Consider the following 21,660-nt stretch of genomic DNA (forward strand, 5'->3'; position numbering starts at 1 on the left):
TTGCAGCTGTAAAGAATGTGTATTCTGATTTTTTGGGGTGGAACACTCTGTAATCATCTGGTAAGTTCATTTGTTGAAGAGTTTGAGTTCTAGTATTTTGTTAATTATTTTTTGTCTAGTTGATCTATTTGTGACAATGGGGTATTGAGATCTCCCACTACTATTGTATTAGTGCTTATTTGATTTTTCATGTCCATTAGTATTTGTTTTATATAGTTAGGTGCACTAGCGTTTGGTGCATATATTTTTATGATTGCCATCTTTTCCTTTTGGATTGTTCCCTTTACAAGGATGTAGTGTCCTTCTTTATCTCTCTTAATCAGTGTTGGTTTGAAATCTACTTGATCTGCAAAGAGGATAGCTACTGCTGCTTTTCTTCGTGTTCCCATCGCATGGAGTATTGTTTTCCACCCTTTAACTTTCAGTCTATGAGTTTGTTTTTAAATTAAGTGTGTTTCTTGTATGCAGCATATTGTTGGATCTTGCTTCTTGACCCATTCTGCCAGTCTATTTCTTTTGATTGGTGAATTCAGACCATTAACATTGATGGTTATAACTGAAAACGTATTGAGTTATCATTGTCATGACTTTTTCTTTTTGTTGGATTCTCCCCCTTTGCTTTTAATTTCTTGTTGTACCTAATGGATTCATTCTGCAGGACTTCCTGGGGTTGTGATCCTCATTGTCTTTTCCTAGGATTTTGTCTAAAATTCTTTGGAGTGCTATTTGGTATTCATGAAGTTCCTGAGGTGCTCTTTGTCATGAAAGTGTCTTATTTCTCCATCCATTTTGAAAGATAGTTTTGCAGGGTACATCAATCTGGGTTGGAGGCTGTTTTCCTTTTGGGCTTGAAATACATCACTCTTCTTGCTCTTCCTGCCTTGAGGGTTTGCATTGAGAAGTCTGCTGTGATTCTGAAGGGCTTTCCTTTGTCTGTGATTTGTTTCTTTTCTCTAACTGCTTGTGGAATTTTGTTCTTTTTCTGGGTTTCTGAAATCTTAACTATTATATGTCTATGTGTAGATTTTTTTTAATCTAAGCTAGTTGGAGTCCTATATGCCTCACTTATCTGTATGCCAAGGTCTTTTCCCTTGCTTGGGAAGTTTTCTGTCATCACTTCTGTGAACAGTTTTTTTATGTCATCTGCACTCTCTCCTGTTTCTTCATTGGCTGCAGTCAGTCTTATGTTATTCTTATGTGCATCATCTAGCAGCTAATGGATTGATTTCTTGTGTTCCTTTACAATTTTAAAGCAGTTTTTCTTTTTCTGGTCACTAATTGCAATCTTATCTTCTATATCTGAAATTCTGTCCTCAGACTGGTTCATTCTGCTGCATAAACTTTCAGTGGAGCTTTTAATCTTCTGGAAATGTGTTTGCATCTGTTTTATGGATTCCATTTGTTTCCTATGTTGGGATTTCATCATGTTCCTCAGCTCCTCTATTTTTTTATCTTTGTCCTCTCCATAGATTTATTAATCATGTCTTGTACCATGGGCACAATCTCTGCTGTTATTTGAGAAATTATTTTTCCATATCCTCTTTTGTTGCCAGTTCAGAGAGTCCAGGTGGTTGAGTATCAGAGTGTTCCATCTCATTTCCCTTTTGGGTTGCTTTAGGTGATCTGGAAGTCTGGTTTTGAGATTTATTTATGTGTCTTCTCATTTCAGTGGCTCACCTCCTTGGCATTGCCATTGGTGGTATTGCTCCCCACAAGGCTCCTCCTCTGCTCCTTGGTACTGGAGGAGGTGGTTTGGTGGCCTGGAAGGCTCCTCCTCAGCGCTGGGGGCAGCTCTGCTCCTTTGGGCTTGGGGTGGTGGTACGGCCATCTTGCAGGCTCCTCCTCAGCGCTGGGGGTGGCTCTGTTCCTTGGCGCTGGGCGTGGTGTATGGTGACCTGAAAGGTCCTCCTCAGTGTGGGAGGCAACTCTCTTTTTAAAAATTTTCTATACTACTGTAGTTCTACCTTAGACTTATCTCCAGTGAGATCTGGAATCAACAGGTAGTAGAGTCCCTGTGATTCTTTTGATGTGTAGGTGTATCTCACCCACATTTTTATGTAAAAGTTTTTATACATTCATTATACTAAGTGTGTTAGTCTGTTACTTGTCTTTTTTACCTAATGTGACTTGGATTCACTTAAAATGACTGTTTTAGTCACTTTTAAATACAATGTCCACATATATATTTTTGGAAATGTGAAAACATTTCTGTAGAAAAGATTCCTAGAAATAGAATTGCTGGATCAAAGCAGCTCTGTATTTTAAATTTCATCAAGAGCTATCAGAATTGGTTTTCTACATTGGCTCATCAGTTTAACCCTTAAATTGTTTATTCATTTATTTCAGTGTGGGTTTTTTGGAATCATCTGTTGAATCATCAGTATTAGTCTAGGTGTTACAGATGCAATGACAAATAAAACAGTCATTCTTATTAACCTTACATTATATTGGGGAAAGACTAACCATATAGTCAAGGAAATGGAGACTTACAATGGCCGATGTTAATTAGTACTATGAAGAGAAATGAAGTAGGAAAAGAGAATGATAGAGGGTCCTGTCTTAGAATGATAGGTCTTTGGAACCAGAAGGGGCATGTGAACTGAGAACTGAATAGATTATGTTCCCTCAGTATACTACTGGGTTCACATTGCTAATTTATTAAGGTAATTACCTTAAGGTAATTAAGCTCATTATTAATAATTTGCTAAATTATTAAATAAAACTACTCATTCTGATTAGTTATCACAGTTATGCTCTGCTTGTAGAATGAGTTGAGAAGTTTTTCTTCTATTTTTTGGGCCCTTGAGCAGTTTAAACAACATAGGAATTATCTGCTCCTTGGATAAGAAGGCCATGTTTTCTTAGTTTCTTGGATTCTGAGCCATGCCATCTCCTTACCCCTTCACTCCCTAGGACATGCACACCCCCTGGGTGGATACCCCCTCTCCATCATGGTCCTTGAAGAAGGAGAAGGAAACCTCGGCAGAAGGGAGCCTCCTCTGCTGTTGGTCCTTCTCTCCTGTTCTGAGAAGTTCACATCAGGCTTAAGTGGAGATTTGACTCTGTGTTGGCCCTGGGGAAAGTATTAGGAGGGCAAAGGAGTCAGGAGTGGTGGGTTTGAGTTGCCATCTTCTAAGAAACATTCACTTGCCATAATAGATTTCCTAATTTGAGAAGCATATGTTCTAGTCTTTTCTTAGAGTTTGGGAAAGAGAAAGGGGCCATGTGTGTTCTTAGTGCTCAAGCCTACCATTTTGGTCATTGGGTATTGAAAGGAATTTGTTCCATTACTAACAAATAGACCCTATGGTTTACAAGTAATTTATGTACAAATATAATCAGCAAAAATCCACTGGTAGTCTTACTTTAAAATAACTTTTGCTTATATTCTAGTCTTTCTTGAGAGAGAGAAAGTCCGTGATATTTGGGAAATTGTGCATGCTATACATCATGGATCTACAAGTAACATGTCATATAAGTGTAAACGTTTGAAATAATTTCACTGTTGCTAATAGTGAAATCTTCAGAAAAATATGTTCGTAAACATCTACTTTGAGAAGGATGTCAGTATAATACCTTTGTTCTCTATCAGTCTGTAAAAAAACAGGGGTTAATCTTTTTGGATTAAATTCATTTCAGAATCTTGACAAAACTTCTGGAGGTATCAGATGATCCACAAGTCTTAGCTGTTGCTGCTCATGATGTTGGAGAATATGTGCGCCATTATCCACGAGGCAAACGGTAAGAGAAAACATTGATTTCATTTGTGTTAATCTTCAACATAGAATCCTAAGTAAATAGTTGGATAAACTTAAAAATGAGTAGTATAAAGATATGAATACACTTGAATTAATATTATTTTGTAGGAGACAACAGAGATAACATTAGAATTTTCATGTTAAAGATTTCCATGGCTTCGTCTTTGTCCTTATTGTTTATAAAATACTTAAACATAAAAAAATCATGTCAGTGACTAGACAGAGATTCATTTCTTCAAATAGAGGAATTACCCTTTTTCCTAAGTACCCAAGTGAGGGATATATTATTTTTCATCTTTATCTTGTTTTTCTATATCTGGTTCATTATAGCTCAGGCTGCTTTATATTCCTTGATGTTTGCAACCCTGACTCCAAAATTACGACAGTTTCATCTGGAACAGTTTGTTGGTACTATGGAATGTCACACGAATCACATATGTTTTCAGTATTGACACTCTTAGATGGCCTAGAGTAGGTTAGATAAAAATCTACTTTTGGGTTCATATATGTAAAGTGGAGAGGCTACAATTCAGGTACCTATAGCATAAACAGGACTGTTTCTCTTGCATTTCTTTTTTTTTTTTCTACTGGGGATCAAACTTAGGACCAGCACAGAGCAGGTGAGCCGCATGGGCGCCAGCAGCAACCCCCCTCCCCCCACCCCGCTGAAATGAGAAGACACATAAACAAGTTTCAAAACCAGACTTCCACATCACCTAAAGCAACCCCAAAACGAGAGAGAACACTATGATACTCAATCACCTGGACTCCCTGAACTGGCAACAAAAGAGGATCTGGAAAAAATGAAATCAGAAATAATTTCTCACATAACAACACAGACTGTGCTCATAGTGCAAGACATGATTAATAAATCTAGAGAGGACACAGATAAAAAAATAGAGATGCTGAGGAACATGATGGAATCCCAGAAAACTTCCCCAGCAGGGGAAAAGAACTTGACATACAGATAAGTGAGGCCTATAGGACTCCAAGTAGCCATGATAAAAAAAAATCTACACATAGGCATATAATAGTTAAGATTCCAGAAACCCTATAGAAGAACAAACTTCTACAAGCAGTTAGAGAAAAGAAACAAATCATATACAAAGGAAAGCCCATCAGAATCACAGTAGACTTTTCAATCCAAACCCTCAAGGCAAGAAGAGGTTGGAGTGATGTATTTCAAGCCCTAAAGGAAAACAGCTTCCAACCCAGATTGAAGTACCCTGCAAAATTATCTTTCAAAATTGATGGAGAAACGAGATACTTTCATGACAAAAAGCACCTTAGGAACTTCATGAATGCCACACCAGCACTCCAAAAAATTTTAGACAATATCCTGGGAAAAGACAATGAGGATCACAACCCCAGGAAGCCCAGCAGAATGAACCCATCAGGCACGACAGTGTTCTTCCTGAAACAGGCTCTTTTGACCTGAAACTCTGGCCATGTTGCTATTTTTCTGTGTCCCTCCAGTGACACTCTGAATGTTTACTCTGAAGCCCCTCACCAGGAGCAATTTATTCTCTGCACTCTTTTTCTTCTCCTTTGAGGTATACAGAGTCTGCCAAAAAAAATGTGTGCATACTTCAAGAAAAGAAAAACTTGTATAAATATTTTAATACTAAATTTATTGAGATACCATAAGATTAACACAGGTTACCGTTGGCCTCTAGAATTAAAAGAGATTCTCAAAGTGGTGGTCATTAGCTTCCAAACATTTATTAATATAGCCAACTACTGCTTGGGTAACCTTGGTCATTGAAATTGCTGCACATGAATGTTTTTTTTTTGCTACTGGGGATCCAACTTGGGACCTTGTGCTTGCGAGGCAGGCAGCAGAACCACTGAGCTAAATCCCCAGTCTCTGCACATGCATTTTTAATTTCTTCTCTAAAGGCTGACAGTTTAGTGGGTTTCCTGTAATATATGATATCCTCAGGGGTCCCTCATACAAGGGTAACATCATACTATTTTTCTTTTCCTAAAGTGTATATACATTTTTTTTGCAGTCTCTGTTTTTTCAAATTTTTTTCTTATCATGTACTACCTTGAAGACTCTCCTTTTTGAAACTTTTCGAAAAAAAGTCTTTTCTCTCTGAGTTGCTGGATTTTTTTTTGAAACTTAGTAGTCTGTTTTGGATTTATAGCCCAACAGTTTTAAATAAATGTTTTTAAAGGTTATCCATAGTACTCAAATACTTTCATTACATTTCAAATTACTGATAACTCTTGTGTCAATTATCGGAATTTTTTTTGTTTATGATTTTTTTTTCTTAAATCAAGGTTATCTACAATAGACTTTTCACATCCTAATTTGGGGTCTGTACTCACTCAGTTCCTTTTCTTATTTCTTATTGCTACTGAGTTAGACAATGCTAAGTCACTACTCTCAGTTGGCCGGAGTGGCTGTGACAGTTAGAGGCTTTGGCAGAGGTTTGGAGGTATTCAGATCATGTGTGGGTCACAGAGACTTCCCAGTAAAGTCTGTTTCAGTGTGCCATCAGACACTCTCTTGACCTACCTGTTCCACACAAAAGCAGGAAAATGGAATGCTGCCCTTTGTCAGATATCAGCAAAAGGATGCTCAGCGTACTTACTTTTTCAGCAGCATAAAAACATTTTTTTATATTTTGTTACAGCTTTTAGTTATGATTTTTAACTCTAGTCCTTGTTAATATTTTTTTCCTTATGAATAAAAGAAAAACGTTAAGATGTGGAATGATTCAAACTCTTTGTGATATATTCATTTCACCACAAATCAGTTGTCTTAGAAAATGATTTTGTTATCTCAAATTTGATGTTGATATTTGGATCAAAATAGGTTTAACCTGTTAAAGACAATGATTATTGCCAAGATATACCACTTAAACAAACTGTTTAAAATAGTAGAAATATTTTTTTACTGACATTGTCTGTAAAAGTGCTGTCTCATGCATCAGGCTCTATATGATTTTCTTCAGTAAAAATAATGCCAGGGAAGAACTTTAATTTCAGATCCCTTCTTAATAAAATGACACACTTCTGATTGGAAAGCAGAGTTTTATATATCCCTGTCCTTTTTTCAAACAGCACTCTGTGCTTCTAACACTGAACATGAAAGCCTATTTGTTCTTGTTTTACATATTTGTGTTATTTTCAAAGTTGCTTTTGTCATTTCAGGAAACACATTTTTTGTTTTTGTGGTTTTTTTAGTGCCAGGAATTTAAGCAGAGACTTGAAGTAAAACCAGTAGACTCTCACAGTAATACATAGAAAGTACAGCAATGATCTTGGCCTTAGATGTCTGGTTCGGTGGTCCAGTGGAATGTCATACACAAAATGAGTCACACTGCAAATGATCGTTTTCTGACTGGCCACTGGCTGTCACTTCTAGCACAGTAGAACCATGTTGAGGGAATGTAAAAAGTGAGCACCACTTCTTACCACATTCTCCCTCTTACTGCCACTTTCCCTCTGGTCCTGTGTGGGTGCAGCAGAGACCATGAGCCAACTGGCCCAAGAGAGTCCAATAGGAAGGGGCAGTCACTCCTCCAACTATAGCCAAGCTCAGCTCCACAGCAGTACCTGTGGCTTTAGCCCAGATCCCTGCAAAGGAATCCAGTTCTGGCAGTGGCAGCTGGGTAAAAAGACCATCTGCTGAGTGAAGGAAGTTGGGTGAATGAATGGGTGGGCTACAGGGGTCACTTGCAAAGGGGTCAGGTACAATAAGAAAACAACTCATTCAGGCAGCTGCTTTTGACCTCAACTCCCAAACCTGCCTGCTGCATGAGGGGATACCATCTCCCATAGGATCGAAGTCACTGGAAGTGGGAGATCATACTTTCACTACTGAGTCTTTCCAGGGGCCTGGGCTTCAATGCACAAAGCTCCTGGATCCATACTCCCTCACCCACCCGCACCCCCACTCTCTTCTACTCTCACTCCTTGTGTTTCTTGTTATGCTTCTTTTTCTTTTTCTTCTTTGCTGCCTTGCTGACTTTTGATGTGTGCCTTGCCCTTTTGCCAGTATCACTCTGAGTCTGAGCTGTCAGAGTCAGATGACTTCTTGTCTCTGTGTTTTTCTTCTTTTCCTTCTTTTTCTGGACGAATTTCTTGTGGGATTAAGGTTCTCAAATTCTGTTAACTTTGCCTTTTCTTTCTCCTCTTCCTCATCGGGTGTCAGAGAAGATTTGGTCCCACCTGGTTGCATGAAACAGTTGTTTGCAAAGTGGCCTTTACAGCCACACTTCTTGCAGGAAGTGTTAAAGACAGCTTCAAGGGTGACCTTCTGCCCAGTGTAACCCTGAAAGGACTGCCTCCTCCTCTCTTCTTGCAAAATAATAACGTTGTTGGGATTGAGGTCTTTCCCATTTCCTTGGTTGACAACTTTCATGGAGAGGGATACTTTTATCCTATCGTTTTTTATCTCTCAGCCAATAAGCTTCACCCACACTTTGTCTCCGACGTCTACTATCTCAGAGGGCTTATCCACCCGACAAGATGACATGTGAGTTCGGTGGACCAGACCTTGCTTTCAATAGCCTGGGATTTTGATAAAGGCTCCATAGTCTGTCACCATAGCAACCTCTCCTTGGAAAATAGTGTAGAGATCGGGCAAGTTTTCCATGGTCTCAGGCCTTCCTGAATTCATCCTTATGTTCTATGGCTCCTCCATTTCTCTTCTGCTAAAGCTAATTCTGGTGTCTAGGCGTTGGCTCTGACTCCCCTCAAGAAGCACATTTAACCCAGTAACCTGTTTTTGTAAATTCTGAGGGAAAGCATAACATGCAGTTAATTGCCCTAAATTGCACATTTAATCATTTCTTTCAGGCTAGGGGCATAGCTCAGTGGTTGAGAGTTTCCTAACATGATCAGGGCCCTGGGTTTGATCACCACAAAAGAAAAAGAATTGTCCTCAGTAACTTCACATAACTCAAAAATAAATTATCTAAAGAGATTACTTCTTACATGATTGTTAGTCACATATCCAACTATTTCAGTTGGCACATTGTGGGTTTCCAATTCAGTTTGTGCAGCCCCTGTATCCACATAGCAGTAACTCTCTAAGTAGTCCTTGTCAGAGATCTGGGATAGTGAACATTGATATAACCATTAAAACACTGTGCCAGAACCAAAGCCATATTCCATTATAGGTGGGTGTGTACACCTGCAGTACCCTGTCTCTGCCTGGAATACCATGGTGCATTTTATTGCTTTAAAGAAATTTAGCATGTAAATTGCTTTTCTATATTTGAGTAATTCCCCATCTTAGAAGGCATGTAATCTCTCCTGTTACAGAAGATCAAATGCCAGCAATTCACTTTCCTAAATCCCCTTATACTTCACTTTACCTGAGCTCAGTGAATTAGATGTACCTGCCCCAGACTTTGTCAGGACCCGTGGTGAGGGAGGTACAGAGAGCAGGCTTGGGAAGAAAAGATGGATAGGAACAGAGTAGGCTGCATGGCCAGTTGTCACAACAGCACTTCCCTGGATGAATTGGATTTAGTGGTGGTTCAGCCTGGGCAGCTTCGGGTATGCTTCTCCAGCCTTGCAGGCTATAGCTGCCTTCCAGTAATTCTGTTGCTGCCTAGGTTTCTGTTACTTGTAACTAAAAATATGAGTGCTGCAAAAGATTCTTGCTTTTTTTTTTTTTTTTTTTTTTAATACTGGGCAGATCACTATACCTGTCCTTAAAACAAAACATTAATGTCTAATTTTCTGTATGGAAGCATAGTATTCTGTATGTATTTTCATTGTGTAATGCTTTTCAGTTAGTTCAATGATAACCTGACTGAACTTCTCAAAAAGAGAAACTGAATAGGCATAGTATTCACAGCACAGTAGGGAAAATTAAATATTGAAAGAGTTACCAAAACTCATGCTGTTCTCTTAAAATGCAAACATTTATATCAGTTAAATATCTCTTTTCTTTTGTACAAAGACTAGCACAGCACATGCATATATATGTTTTTGATAGTGGCACAAACCTTTTATCCACCAAATCCAATTAATTTCTCTCACAAATTATAGCTATCATGAAAAATAACAAGTACTCATTATAGAAAACTTGAAAAATGCAGAAAAGAATAATGAAGGAAAAATATCACCCTTAATACTGAAAACTATGAGATTAAACATAATGATTTACTTTACTTTTGTTCTCCTACACCATATATTTTTTTTCTTCTGAAACAGTGTTCACATGCCTCCTCTTTTATTTCTTTCTTTTAGTTATTTATATCGATACAACCTTTAAAATTTTTTTTAAGGACTGGGGGTTGAACCCAGGGTCTTTATACTGAGATACATCCCCAGCCTTTTTTATTTTTTATTTTGAGACAAGTTCTCTTTAGGTCACTAAGTTGCCAAGGCTGGATTTGTATTTGTGATCCTTCTGCCTTAGCCTCTCAGAGTGCTGGGAATAAAGATGTGCACCACCATGTCCTGCTGACATTTTAGGGTGATCACAAGTGGTCACAAGGAAAGCTTCAGAGCATTGTCTGTATGTGTTCGTCATTACGATGGGTGATGATTTCCGGAGTCTACAAAGACTATAGCTGTGCAGTCACCACATGCTCTCCGGCCTTCCTCTGTCTCACAATAATGAATGACACATTTTGGTATTAAGTTCATTAGCTAAGAATGACTTATTATTTGTATGAATCTAAAAGTTACAACCTGCTTGGATCCACTACTGCCACTACCATCTCAGAGTTCACATTTGAAACTAACATTTCTATCTCTTAAAGAAAATTATTGTGGAAATTTATGGAATGTTTTAATACTCCGTATTTAAATGAAAATGATGATATTATCAATCCAGGAAAGAAAAGCATCCTAAAACTTCATAGCTTTCTAATTGTAAATGCCCAGCACTGCATCTTCAGAGAAAATGACTCCTTGGTATGGAAAAGACCCCTCAGCAGTGTGCCTGCCACATGCAAAGTGTCAGTGTACATATGTTGCTTTAAAAGTTAGAATGTCGCCAAAGTAGCTCTTGGCAGGTCTCCGCAGACCTGGCCACCAAAAACCCAGAGACACCAAGGAGTCCAGGACAGGAGACCAAAGTCTTAGCCACCAGGCCCCAAGAGACACCAAGAAGCCCAGTGCACGTCCACTCTGGCCCAGCCACCACTACTGGAAATAATTTGGCTGGAACCTTGCAGAAGTCTGGCCATTGTGGTTGGTGCAGGCAGCCAGGCTGCATTCTGTCCTGAAGCTCCTGGTGCCAGCTTTCGTTGGCAGCCAACCCTTCTGTGGTCCCTTCTTCCCTAGCACCTCCATGGCCTTCATCTCCACCAGACAGGACCTGATGACAGGAAGAGCTGTCCTGATAACACATTCTAAATCTTCTGTCTCCTTTGAGGACCTCTGGAGTAAAGTTTGAGACATGTTCTTTTGACAGTGAACAGCTTTTCACCATGAAATGGATAGATGAGAAAGGAGACCTATGTAGAGTACTGTATCATGTCTGTTCGAATTAGAAGAAGCTTTAAGGAGCTAAACAAGGATTCTGAACTCTTAATTCATATATTCCCTTGTGTACCAAAATGACCTGGAATGCCTTGTCCAGGAGAAGATAAATCCATGTATTGCAGAGATACATGGCACTGGAGGAAGCTTTATAGTGCAAATGGCCATACTTCTCAGGCCAAACTTTTCATCGTGCCATCGTGCTTATCGTGCCATCTGCTCAGACTGAATGGGGGACTTGGATGCCAAGTATACAAGTGTACCGACTCTAAATTCATGGCTCATAAGAAGTGCTACAGACTTGTCACAATTGAATGTGGATAGCATTCCTTGCCACGGGAACCCAGTGGATCAGTCATCCATGCATTCAGAGCATGCGCAGACTGTCATCCCTTATCATCCTTCAAGTCATAAGAGTTTGGACCAGTTGATGAAGACAATGAGGCAGTGAACACCAGGGGAAGTGGCAAAGCTTCATTCACTTTTGGTCTTCAGAACTTTGATTTGCTCCAGGTAATAGGGAGGGGAGATTATGTGAAAGTACTGTTGGTTCAATTAAAAACAAAACAAAAACATTGTATTTATGCAATGAAAATTATGAAAAAAGAACTTGTCAGTGATGATGAGGATATCATTTGGGTGCAGATAGAGAAGAAAGAGCTTCCTTATTTAGAAATCTGGTAAAAGATAATTTAGGAGAGTGTTTACCAGATTTATTATTTATTACATTACGTTAAATTTTTATGTTCATAATTTTTTTACCATACATAAGTTTCATTTATTATTTAGTGAAAATCATGGACTTTCATGGATTTATCGATGTTTTATTGAGCATCTCTTGTTTGTTGAGCACCATTCTTAGTATTACCCCATGGAGCTTACTTTTCCAGGGAAACCTTGTAGTTTTTTTCCACTACTTTTTCCCCTCGATACTGGGGATTGAAATCAGAGCCTTCACACCAAGCTGTATTCACAGCCCTTACTTATTTGAGACAGGGTCTCACCAAGTCATTAATTTGCTTAGGCTGGGCTTGAACTTTTGATCATTCTGCCTCAGCGTCCTAGGATGCTGGTGATTGCAGGCATGTGCCACCACACCCAGCTTCTTCCACTACTTTTATGCTTAGAAAGAGCTTCCTTATTTAGAAATCTGGTAAACACTCTCCTAAATTATCTTTTTCTTTTAAAAATATTAATGACCCTCTTCCTAATTATAAGGAGAGCAAAATAGAATTGGTTTCTATGCTCACTGGATTTATGGACTCTAGAGGACACATTGTTGTATAGATATAAAAATACCCACTGTCGGGCTGGGAATTTAGCTCAGTGGTTTCGCCGACTGCTGTGCAAGCGCAAGGATCTGAGTTCGATCTCCGGTACCAAAAAAAAAACAAACCCCACTGTCTTGTTAATGGAATAATTATTTGACAATTGTTTTTAATAATATGTGTAGAATCATACATAGGTAGTATGATTTCATTAGCCTCTAAACAGCCGTAAATACAATGTGAAATGTTAGAATCCTTATCAGGATATTTTATATAAATTCATCTGAATTGAGAAGAAAAAAGATCTTTAGAATAAACAAAAATAGTTCTCTGCTTTTTAGGAAATTTAAAGTTTACTCTAAAATTACATTTCTCTCTTTCACCAGCTGGTACATTCCTTAAACGTTCTCACCAGAGTTGAGTTTGTTAGTCATGTATTATGATATTCTACTCTTTAAAGATGAATTGCTATTAACTCAATGTATTTTGAAAGGCTGTCCTTATTAGGTTGTTTTTTTTTTTTTGGTACCGAGGATTGAACTTGGGTCTTTGTGCTTGCAAGGTGGGCAGCAGAACCACTGAGCTAAATCCTCAGCCCCTAGGCTGTCCTTATTAAGTCCTTGAATCTAATTCTAAATTAAATCATCAGAATATCCTTTTATGAAATAATGTGGTGTTGTAATCTGACAAGAGGAAAATTCTCTCACAATTTTTTCAAACATTTCTGATATCAGATGTATATTATCTGGAAGTAGTTGGTGCTTCACTTGTATCTGGATGTGAGAAGATAAGAAATGTCTTTATTTTGTAGTAATGAGTTTTAGTGGGTGAGATTATCCACATTCTGGGACCTGCAATAGATCGAAACAAGTAACATGCAGATTGAAAGTGAATGATATGGGCCAGGGATTTAGCTCAGTGGTTTCACCGCCTGCTGCGCAAGCGCAGGGACCCGAGTTCGATCCCTGGTACCAGAAAAAGAAAGTGAATGATATATATTTTTTCTTGCAGTTCTGGGGATTGAGTACTGGGCCACGTGCATGGTAGACAAAGGGTCTACTATCCCTAGCCCCTAACAAATATATTAATTATGAAAACCAAAGCTGTTCATAATTTTCTTGGCTGGTGGTAGTTCAAAAAGATAATGTAAAGAGAAAGGGTTTATAATGTCAGAAGTCCTGCTTTTTTAAGATCTTTGGCAATACATTTGTTGTGAAGATTACAAGAAATAAAAATTATGATACGTTGAACCACAGTGCCCAACATATAGAAAATGTGTTCTTATTATTGTAAATGATATGTGATCCCTTTATGTTTTCTAGTCAATCACATTTTACACATAATATGGCAGCTTTCTGAAATTACATGTTGATTCTTATTATTGGCAGATTCCAGATTGGTAGTCAATCGCCTGCTGAAATTAATTTGTAACTCCCGTGTCAGTACTTGGGGCACTCTTCTGGTCATTACTGGACAGTGCAGTGCAGTGAAAAATTTGAGCTTTTGATGGACACATTCTCAGCTGAGGTGGAACCAGGCTGTGTTTTGCCTTCTTGTGTTTCACACTGTAAACAAATGTCATTTACACAGTCTATTTAGTGCCATGTTGTTTGCATTTTGTTGTTGTTTTTATGTTGATTTTGCTGTTAAAATGGTTCCTCCATGTAGTGCTGAAGTGCTGTGTAGGGTCTTAAGCCTAAGAGGCTGTGATATGCCTATGGTGAAAAAGCTTAGGTTGTATCAGCTTCCTTCAGGCAGGAGAATTGTGCTGTTGGCTGCAAGCTCAATCTTCAGAGCAAGCCCGCAGAACCAGTGTGTGACCCTGATCTGTGAAGCTAGATACTGTTCCAAAGTAGCTAGTGAAGGCCTTGTCAACCATTTAAAGGATTTTGGTCCTTTTGTAAGAGCAGCGGGAGTTACTGAATTGTTTTAAGCAGGGAAAATGATATGTAGCTTTGCAAGCACCACTTTGTAGTGAGGAGAGTGGTTTGAAGGGAGCTCTGTGCTTGCACCATCATCATCCTGGCAGCAGACTGGGGCTTAGCACACTGCAGGAACATGGGCTTTGTATCCTTTAATCTTTACAGCAGCACTGTAATGGCAACATCCTTATTCTTCTGTTTGACAGGGGGGAATTTACTAGTTTAATGACTTGCCTAATGTAGCATCGTATCTGATTAATAGCCAAACTGACATATCAGAAAAGATAATATTTCAAAGTCCTGTGCCTGGCACATGGTAGGCATTCAGTTAATGTTTGATTATTCTTATATTGTACTCCTTCCTCCCTCCATTCAATACATTTTTTAAAAAAAGTTTATTAAAATAAAATGTGTAAAGTTGTATAGATAAAGGCCTCCTTGACACCCAACTACTCATTCTTTTTTTTTTTAACTAATCTGTCTTACTGATCTGTAAAGTTGTCTCAGACCACTAAATGCCCTGTTTATTAAGGTGACAATTGTCACTGACAAAAAGTGCTGCCCCTCAGACAGTACTGGTGGATAGGGAAGTCCACACTGTCATACTGGAGTTAAGAGATGCCATCGCTTCATTTATAACCATACTATTGTGGAATATGGAGTACCTCTTTCTAGTCATGAAGCAAATAACCATTTTCACTCTACTTTTGTATCTGTAGTAAGTGGACTTTTGGGGTGTCAAGGGTGCAGCAATGGCAAGCAATATTTGTCAGTTTTCTTGGTTCTCTTCAACATGTGAATTTTCTCCTCTGCAACCTTGCCCAGGGAGTCGGTTACTTGTCATATCTTATCATTCCAAGAAATGGATAGATTATTAAAATCAAGCCTTTTCCAGGAAATTAATGGGTGCCCTTTAACCCTCTGTCCTGTGCTATCTGTATCTAAGCCTGTATCTATTATTATAGAGCATGGTAACTGGTAGACTTAATACTGATTTTGTATTATTATAAACAATAGATTGTATTCACTACTGATTTTAAGCAAGTCTAAAATACTAGTTTGTTTGTGTAGTACTGAGGATTGAATGCCCTTGGTCATTCTAGGCAAGCACTGTACCATTAAGCTACAGTCCCAGCCCTGTGAAATACTGGTAATAAGTTGATATTAACCACCCAGAAAGCTATAACCTAAAGTACCAGTTTGTGAGGTATCCAGATAGATGATCCCCCATCCTTTCCCCCCAAAATGAGAACAACAGTTGGATTTATCATTATGAATTCAAAAGAGAACATGCTTGAATATTTTAAATCTGTGATTCAGAGAGAATAATGTAATAAAGGTGCATGTATTGATTTACTTCTGTCTGTTGTAATTTTTCTCTTGAAAATCCTTTGGCATTTTGATATTTGAACTTTCTGTTTATGAACAGCATGAGTTCAGAGTAATTGTGGCGTTTTTACCATGTCTCTTCCATTCTGCAGGGTTATCGAGCAACTTGGTGGAAAGCAGCTGGTAATGAACCACATGCATCACGAAGACCAGCAGGTCCGCTACAACGCTCTGCTGGCTGTGCAGAAGCTCATGGTGCACAACTGGTATGCTTGGCTTTTCACTCTTACTCCTACACTGATCAGTGGGCTCTCATTTGCCCATCCCAAAAGCTCTTATGTAAAGTCTCTGATGAAGGATTGTTTTTAAAATCAGTGATTTTGATTTAAAATCTAGTACTAATGGTTTTAAGAAAGGTGTATTCAGAGTACTGATAATCACAAAAAACTCCAGGAGGTAGCTAAAAAGGCCATTGTGACATAAGTAAATTAATCGTTTTTAGAATTGAATGGAATATATTTGGATGACTTTTTACTTTATAATTTTCCAAGGTTTAACTGTTTGACACATGGTTGAACTGAATGAATTTTATCATTTCACATAAAAACATTGAAAGCTGATTGATTAGAATAGATTCAACTCACATTTCATTTATTATAGCCTTTTGCTTTTAAGTAGCGAAGTCATGCTTTTATCTTATCAGTTTTTAGTTTAAAATCAAGATTACTGACCTTTTCTGTCCACTTAAAATAAAGATAACCTGCTTAGACATAATGGCGATTCCTTGTGTACAAAATAGAAGAGGTGAGTGTTTCCTTTGACTTGTCTGTTTTTAGCTGTAGGTTGGCTGTTTAAGGCTCTTCTGAGCAGTTTAAATGGCTCTGTATTTCCCACCCTACTGAAAGGCGCTCTGGTTTTATACAGTTTTTGTAAAGGCACACTGAACAAGTATACAGTGCCCACAAACTTATGATAATGCTACCAGCGTTTCCACAAGAAAAAATGAGTGGTGCCTTAGAATGGGCACATTTGAAGATCTAGGCAAATGCAGTACATGAGAATATCTAGGAGGATTGCTGTAGCCTTATATATTGAATTTTATGGTCCTGCCACTTAAACACCCTTCTCATAAATACTGATCTTTATGTAGTCTCATATTTGCTTTGTACTCTGTTATGGTAAGTGAGGGCCAAAGAGAAGATGGACATGGGTGTAACTTTGCATAGGATGATTAGGGCTGGGCTCTTTGAGTAGGCCAGAACAGTTATGCTGAGACTGTACTGATGAGGAACCAGCTACATAGCTAAGTTACTGGACCGGATTAGTCTTTCACATAAAGAGAATGAGAGGGAGAAAGGAATCAGGAAACAGGAATGAGCTTGGCTCATTTAAAGTAATGCATGAATACAAATTTACTTCTGACCCTGGGGGTTAATGCTACCACTGACACTGTTGGTTAGAGACCTGGAATGCTAGTAAACATCCTACAGTGCACAGACAACCCCACATTAAGGAACTATCTAGTCCTATATATTGGTGTTGAGTTTGAGAAACTATTTTCAAGAGATACTACAAAGCTACTAGCACTAGCTCTGGAAGCTACTCCAAGTCCATCTGCTTTTATCTCAACTTTTAGTGTCTAATCCTATCTACTAGCCATCTTTACCACTGTAAGAACCTACTGAAACAATCTTCTTATTTTCAGACTGCTTGTCCCATACAGTGGAGTATTATTACCATTCACATGGGATCTCTATATTATTATTATTTTTTTTGGTACCGGGGATTGAACTCGGGTCCTTGTGCTTGTGCAGCAGGTGGCGAAACCACTGAGTTAAATCCCCGGCCTCTATATTATGACTTTTACATTTCTATAGCTCTTGGTGCCACAGAATAAAAAATTTTTAAGTAATAGCAGCTTATTTCAACATCAAATTAATATGAGAGTAAATAGGTTATCACATGGAAGGTAAACCTTCTGCAAAGTATATCCCTGAATGTAAAAGAGGTTTGGATCCATATCTTTATGGAATATCTCTTGAAGCCTAGTTGCTTTATTAAACTATATTGGTTTAATAAGACAGGTCTTCTTCTGGTTACCTAAAATAGCACTTCATTGTTGTTTTTATGCTGCTAGTGTTCTAACTATATTTATTGATTAAAATTTATAAAATTCTCTTGAAATTATTTCCTTTCACATCAAGTGAAAACTTGAAAACACAGTTGACCATCTCAGAATTTTGATTTAAATCAAAATTTAGTTTTTATAGATGATATATTTTAGTATTCTGTAGAAAAAAATAAATTGTTTGTAAATAATTGAAATATAATTGTGGATGAAGATAAAGTCTGTCTGCCAGGCAGTAACAGTCTTTACTAATACCCCTGGGTCTTAGAATGGCTATTGTTTGTCCTGTTCCACTTGACATCCGCACTGACATGATCTAATGGATTGTAAATGTCCCTAACTGAGTATGGGGCAGGGGGATGGAGTTGTCACAGCGTTGGGGGAGTGAGGGAACGTTTGGCACACACTGGTGCCCCTCAGCTTGAGAGACCATGAGCTAGGCGCTTCTCAGAGGTCTCCTTCGAGGTAGCAACATCTAACTCTGATATTTCCTTTCTCTCTGTTCCTTTTCCAATGCATTCCTTGTTCTTTTCAGCAGTTCTGGATTTATATATTTATAAACTTGACAAAATATATAAATGATGACCACTTATTCTAGAGAACTTTTGTATATATGCCCACTTCATACTTTATATTTAACATCATAAAATGTCATCATTTTTCTCTTACAGAATGATTTCAAATGTTATCAGTCTCTAATTCAGCAGCAACACAGTGTGCATATGGATAGCTCAGGACTTCAGAACAGAAACATTGAATTTTGTAGATAGAGGATCTCTTGGAGAATTTTCTATTTATGTTTCTACATTCTTTTTGAATGTTTTCTTAAGCAAAATAAGTTATAAGAGCGTAACCCTTGTAGATATTTTATATATAGGAAAATTAATATAACAGAAATTCCCCGGGCCAAGGGTATGGGTAATATTGGTCCCTTCTCCAATGTTTATATCTACTTAGGATATTTTAGTTATTCTGTGTGTAGCTGTAAATATAGTGATTTAAATTGTTATTTATGAACAGAAGAGAAAAACGTTTATGTGTTTTAAACTTTTAGCATTAACAGTGCTAATAAAAGAGTCCATAATTTTAATAAACATAACATTTTCAGATTTAACATTAATTTAGGAAATTGTAATTTTTTTTCTGGGTGCCTGGAATTTTTCACATTATTCTTATGACATCTTTAGTGGAGGATGTTTTGAATGTATATCATATATTTTGTGTATCTTATTAAAAAGCAAATATAACTGAATTTTTTATATCTAGCCATCCACTCATCCATTTATCTTAGAGGTAGAGTGCTTGCTGAGCGTTCTCCAGGCCCTAGGAACTGCTTGACCACTCCAAAAAAAGAAAAGGAAATCAAAACCAATTCCAAGTAAGGAAGGATTAAAAAAAAAAAAAAATAGAGCTGTATCCTCACCACCAGTTAAGTGATTCTCAGTCTTCCAGTCTAAGCTTCTGCTTTGGCAGTTAGGCATGTTTCTCGAGGCTAACCTATTTATTTTTCTGGACACTATGTCCTATTTAATTATAATTGACTTGGAAATGTCAGCATACATGTTAGATTATTGCAAAGTGCCAGCCTAAATAAACATTAAGAAGAAGTGGATATTGAGTAGTTTGATAGTGAAGAAAATAAAACCCTGAAGGGTAATGGAATCTGTGCATTTTAAAATTAAATATAAAATCAAATACAGATTTCACACATAGGTGCCTGTGACTGTGATGTGAAAATCTGTACATCCAGTTCATGTTTTGGTTTTGTTTGATTAGGATCAGCTTCTTGGTCATACAAATTCTTTTTTTTTGGTACTGGGGATTGAACTTGAGTTCTTGCGCTTGTGCAGCAGGCAGTGAAACCACTGAGCTAAATCCCCAGCCTGGTCATACAAATTCTTGAACTTGGTTTTGAATAATCAATATAGATGCAAAAAGGCTTGTGTAATAAAAAGTGATACAGATAAATGAATTAACTGGCTTTGCTTTTATTGCTGCCTTTCTTTTCTCTTCCTATAGGTGCAGTAGTTATATTTATGATCATTGGGTATAGGCTGTGTGTGCATGCTTGCATGTGTGTGAGTTTGCGTGGTTGTGTATGTGTCTTAAATAGTCCAGTCAACCTCAATAGAGGTTAATAGAGTATTCTAAAAATTAAGTTAAGTAGACTATATTTACTAAGAGATTTAATTAGGTCTTTGAATTATTGCTTAGTTTCCTTTTATGTAATGTTAACCAGATACTTCATTTTGCTGCAGGACAAAAAAACTTCATGGGTAACAGAAATGCATTGACAAATTTTTATCACTATTTAAAATCTAAGTTGTCCAAGAAAAAATTGTGACAAGTCTGTCATCTTACAAAAAGTACCTGTAGATATAAATTTTGAGGTAAATATTCTTCAATTGAATTTTTATTAAATTACATTTTAAAGGAATTATATGGTGATGTAGTAGTTACTTTAAAACCCCCCTTTATATAAGCTAAAGTTTACCATTTGCCTTTTCTTTAAATAATGAATTCAGTTAAAAGGATGCTCATGTGTTAATACGAGGGCCAGAGGTTTCCTGTCAGATCAGCCTTCTGACTGCTTCCCTGCTAACAAGGCTCCGCATCCTTACCGGGGACATGGCTCTGAAGAAAAGTGCTCACTTACCATGCCCGAGGCCCTGGGTCCATCCCTTTGTGCTCTTAGGAGCTGTGTCTTTCTTGCCTTACTTTTCTTAAGGGCTTAAGTAAGGGGTGGGTGCTTTTGGTTGCCCAAAGCAGTCCTATGGATGACAGTTTTTCCTTCCTTGCTAAATATCCCAGAAATACTTTATGAGAAAGCTTTTTAGGGTTGGAACACAGTTCTATTTTTTTTTTTTTTTTTTGTGGTACCAGGGATCACTTGGGACCTTGTGCTTTCGAGGCAGGCAGCGGAACCACTGAGCTAAGTCCCCGGCTTTGAACACAGTTCTATTTTGTTTGTATCTAGTTCATTTCTCAGATAAGGGAATTAAGGGAGTATTACTTTTATTGGTGTAAATAGCGTCTAATTTATTCAGTAAGTATAAAGTAGGGAAATATGAAGTAGAAAATAAGACATAGTGCAGAGGACCATGAGGGCAGTGATGGAACACACACAGGTGTCCCAGGAGTTTAGAAGCTGTGTGAGGAGGCAGTGCTTAGGCTGTCTTAGGGAACAGGAAGTGAGTCGATGAAGATGTGGTTGGCATGTAAGATGGACTTCCAGGCAAAGACACCCAGAGAGGAGGCTGTATCTGGGAAGTCACAGCTGTGTCACCGTGGATGAAATCAGGAGACTAGTGGCTGAACTAATGCCCAAAGGCCACTGCTGACGTCATGCACTGAATATTTTAGGAGGATTTAACATAATCACGGTAATCCGAATGCCAATTTTATTTCTTATAGAATTTTTTTAATTAGTAAGCGATTTACTTATCTTTTACATGACCTGAACTCTACACATTGACAAATCCAGAACGGATTGTGAAAGAATCAGGATCTTCCAGCCTTCCTACTCCCCCAGCTGTGAGCTGGAGTTTCCATCCTCCTGGTGGGGATGAAAAGGGGAAGTATGAGTGGGGGAAAAAACCTTTTTACAGGACCTTGTTTTCTTGTTTGTTTTACTTTTTCACTGGAAAGATTTCAGTTGCTGAAAAGATGCAGGACTAGTATGTATAGTGAGGTAGTAGTACACTCTGCACCTCGATTCCGCAGTTGGCATTTCGCCACGTGTGTGTGTGTGTGTGTGTGTGTGTGTGTGTGTGCTTCCTTTGTGAGTCTGAGAGTGG

General features: G+C 38.0%; 1 protein-coding gene and 1 pseudogene across 4 annotated transcripts in view; one reads left to right on the forward strand and one right to left on the reverse strand.

Moving 5' to 3' along the window:
- The window catches only part of Atp6v1h (ATPase H+ transporting V1 subunit H), a 172,177-nt gene that overhangs the window by 135,275 nt on the left and 15,242 nt on the right, over nucleotides 1-21,660 (forward strand). For all 4 annotated transcript variants that reach the window (XM_087185499.1, XM_004837513.4, XM_004837512.3 and 1 more), the window contains 2 exons: nucleotides 3,640-3,741; nucleotides 15,888-16,001. In XM_087185499.1, coding sequence (XP_087041625.1) covers nucleotides 3,640-3,741; nucleotides 15,888-16,001 — 216 coding nt within the window. The remainder of the gene's footprint in view (nucleotides 1-3,639; nucleotides 3,742-15,887; nucleotides 16,002-21,660) is intronic.
- LOC101710630 (zinc finger CCHC domain-containing protein 17 pseudogene) lies at nucleotides 7,679-8,638 on the reverse strand (annotated as a pseudogene).

This window comes from Heterocephalus glaber, unplaced genomic scaffold (genome assembly GCF_053883595.1).
Source record: "Heterocephalus glaber isolate CG9 unplaced genomic scaffold, H.glaber_assembly_v1.0 deba00000281, whole genome shotgun sequence".
Classification (NCBI taxonomy): domain Eukaryota; kingdom Metazoa; phylum Chordata; class Mammalia; order Rodentia; family Bathyergidae; genus Heterocephalus; species Heterocephalus glaber.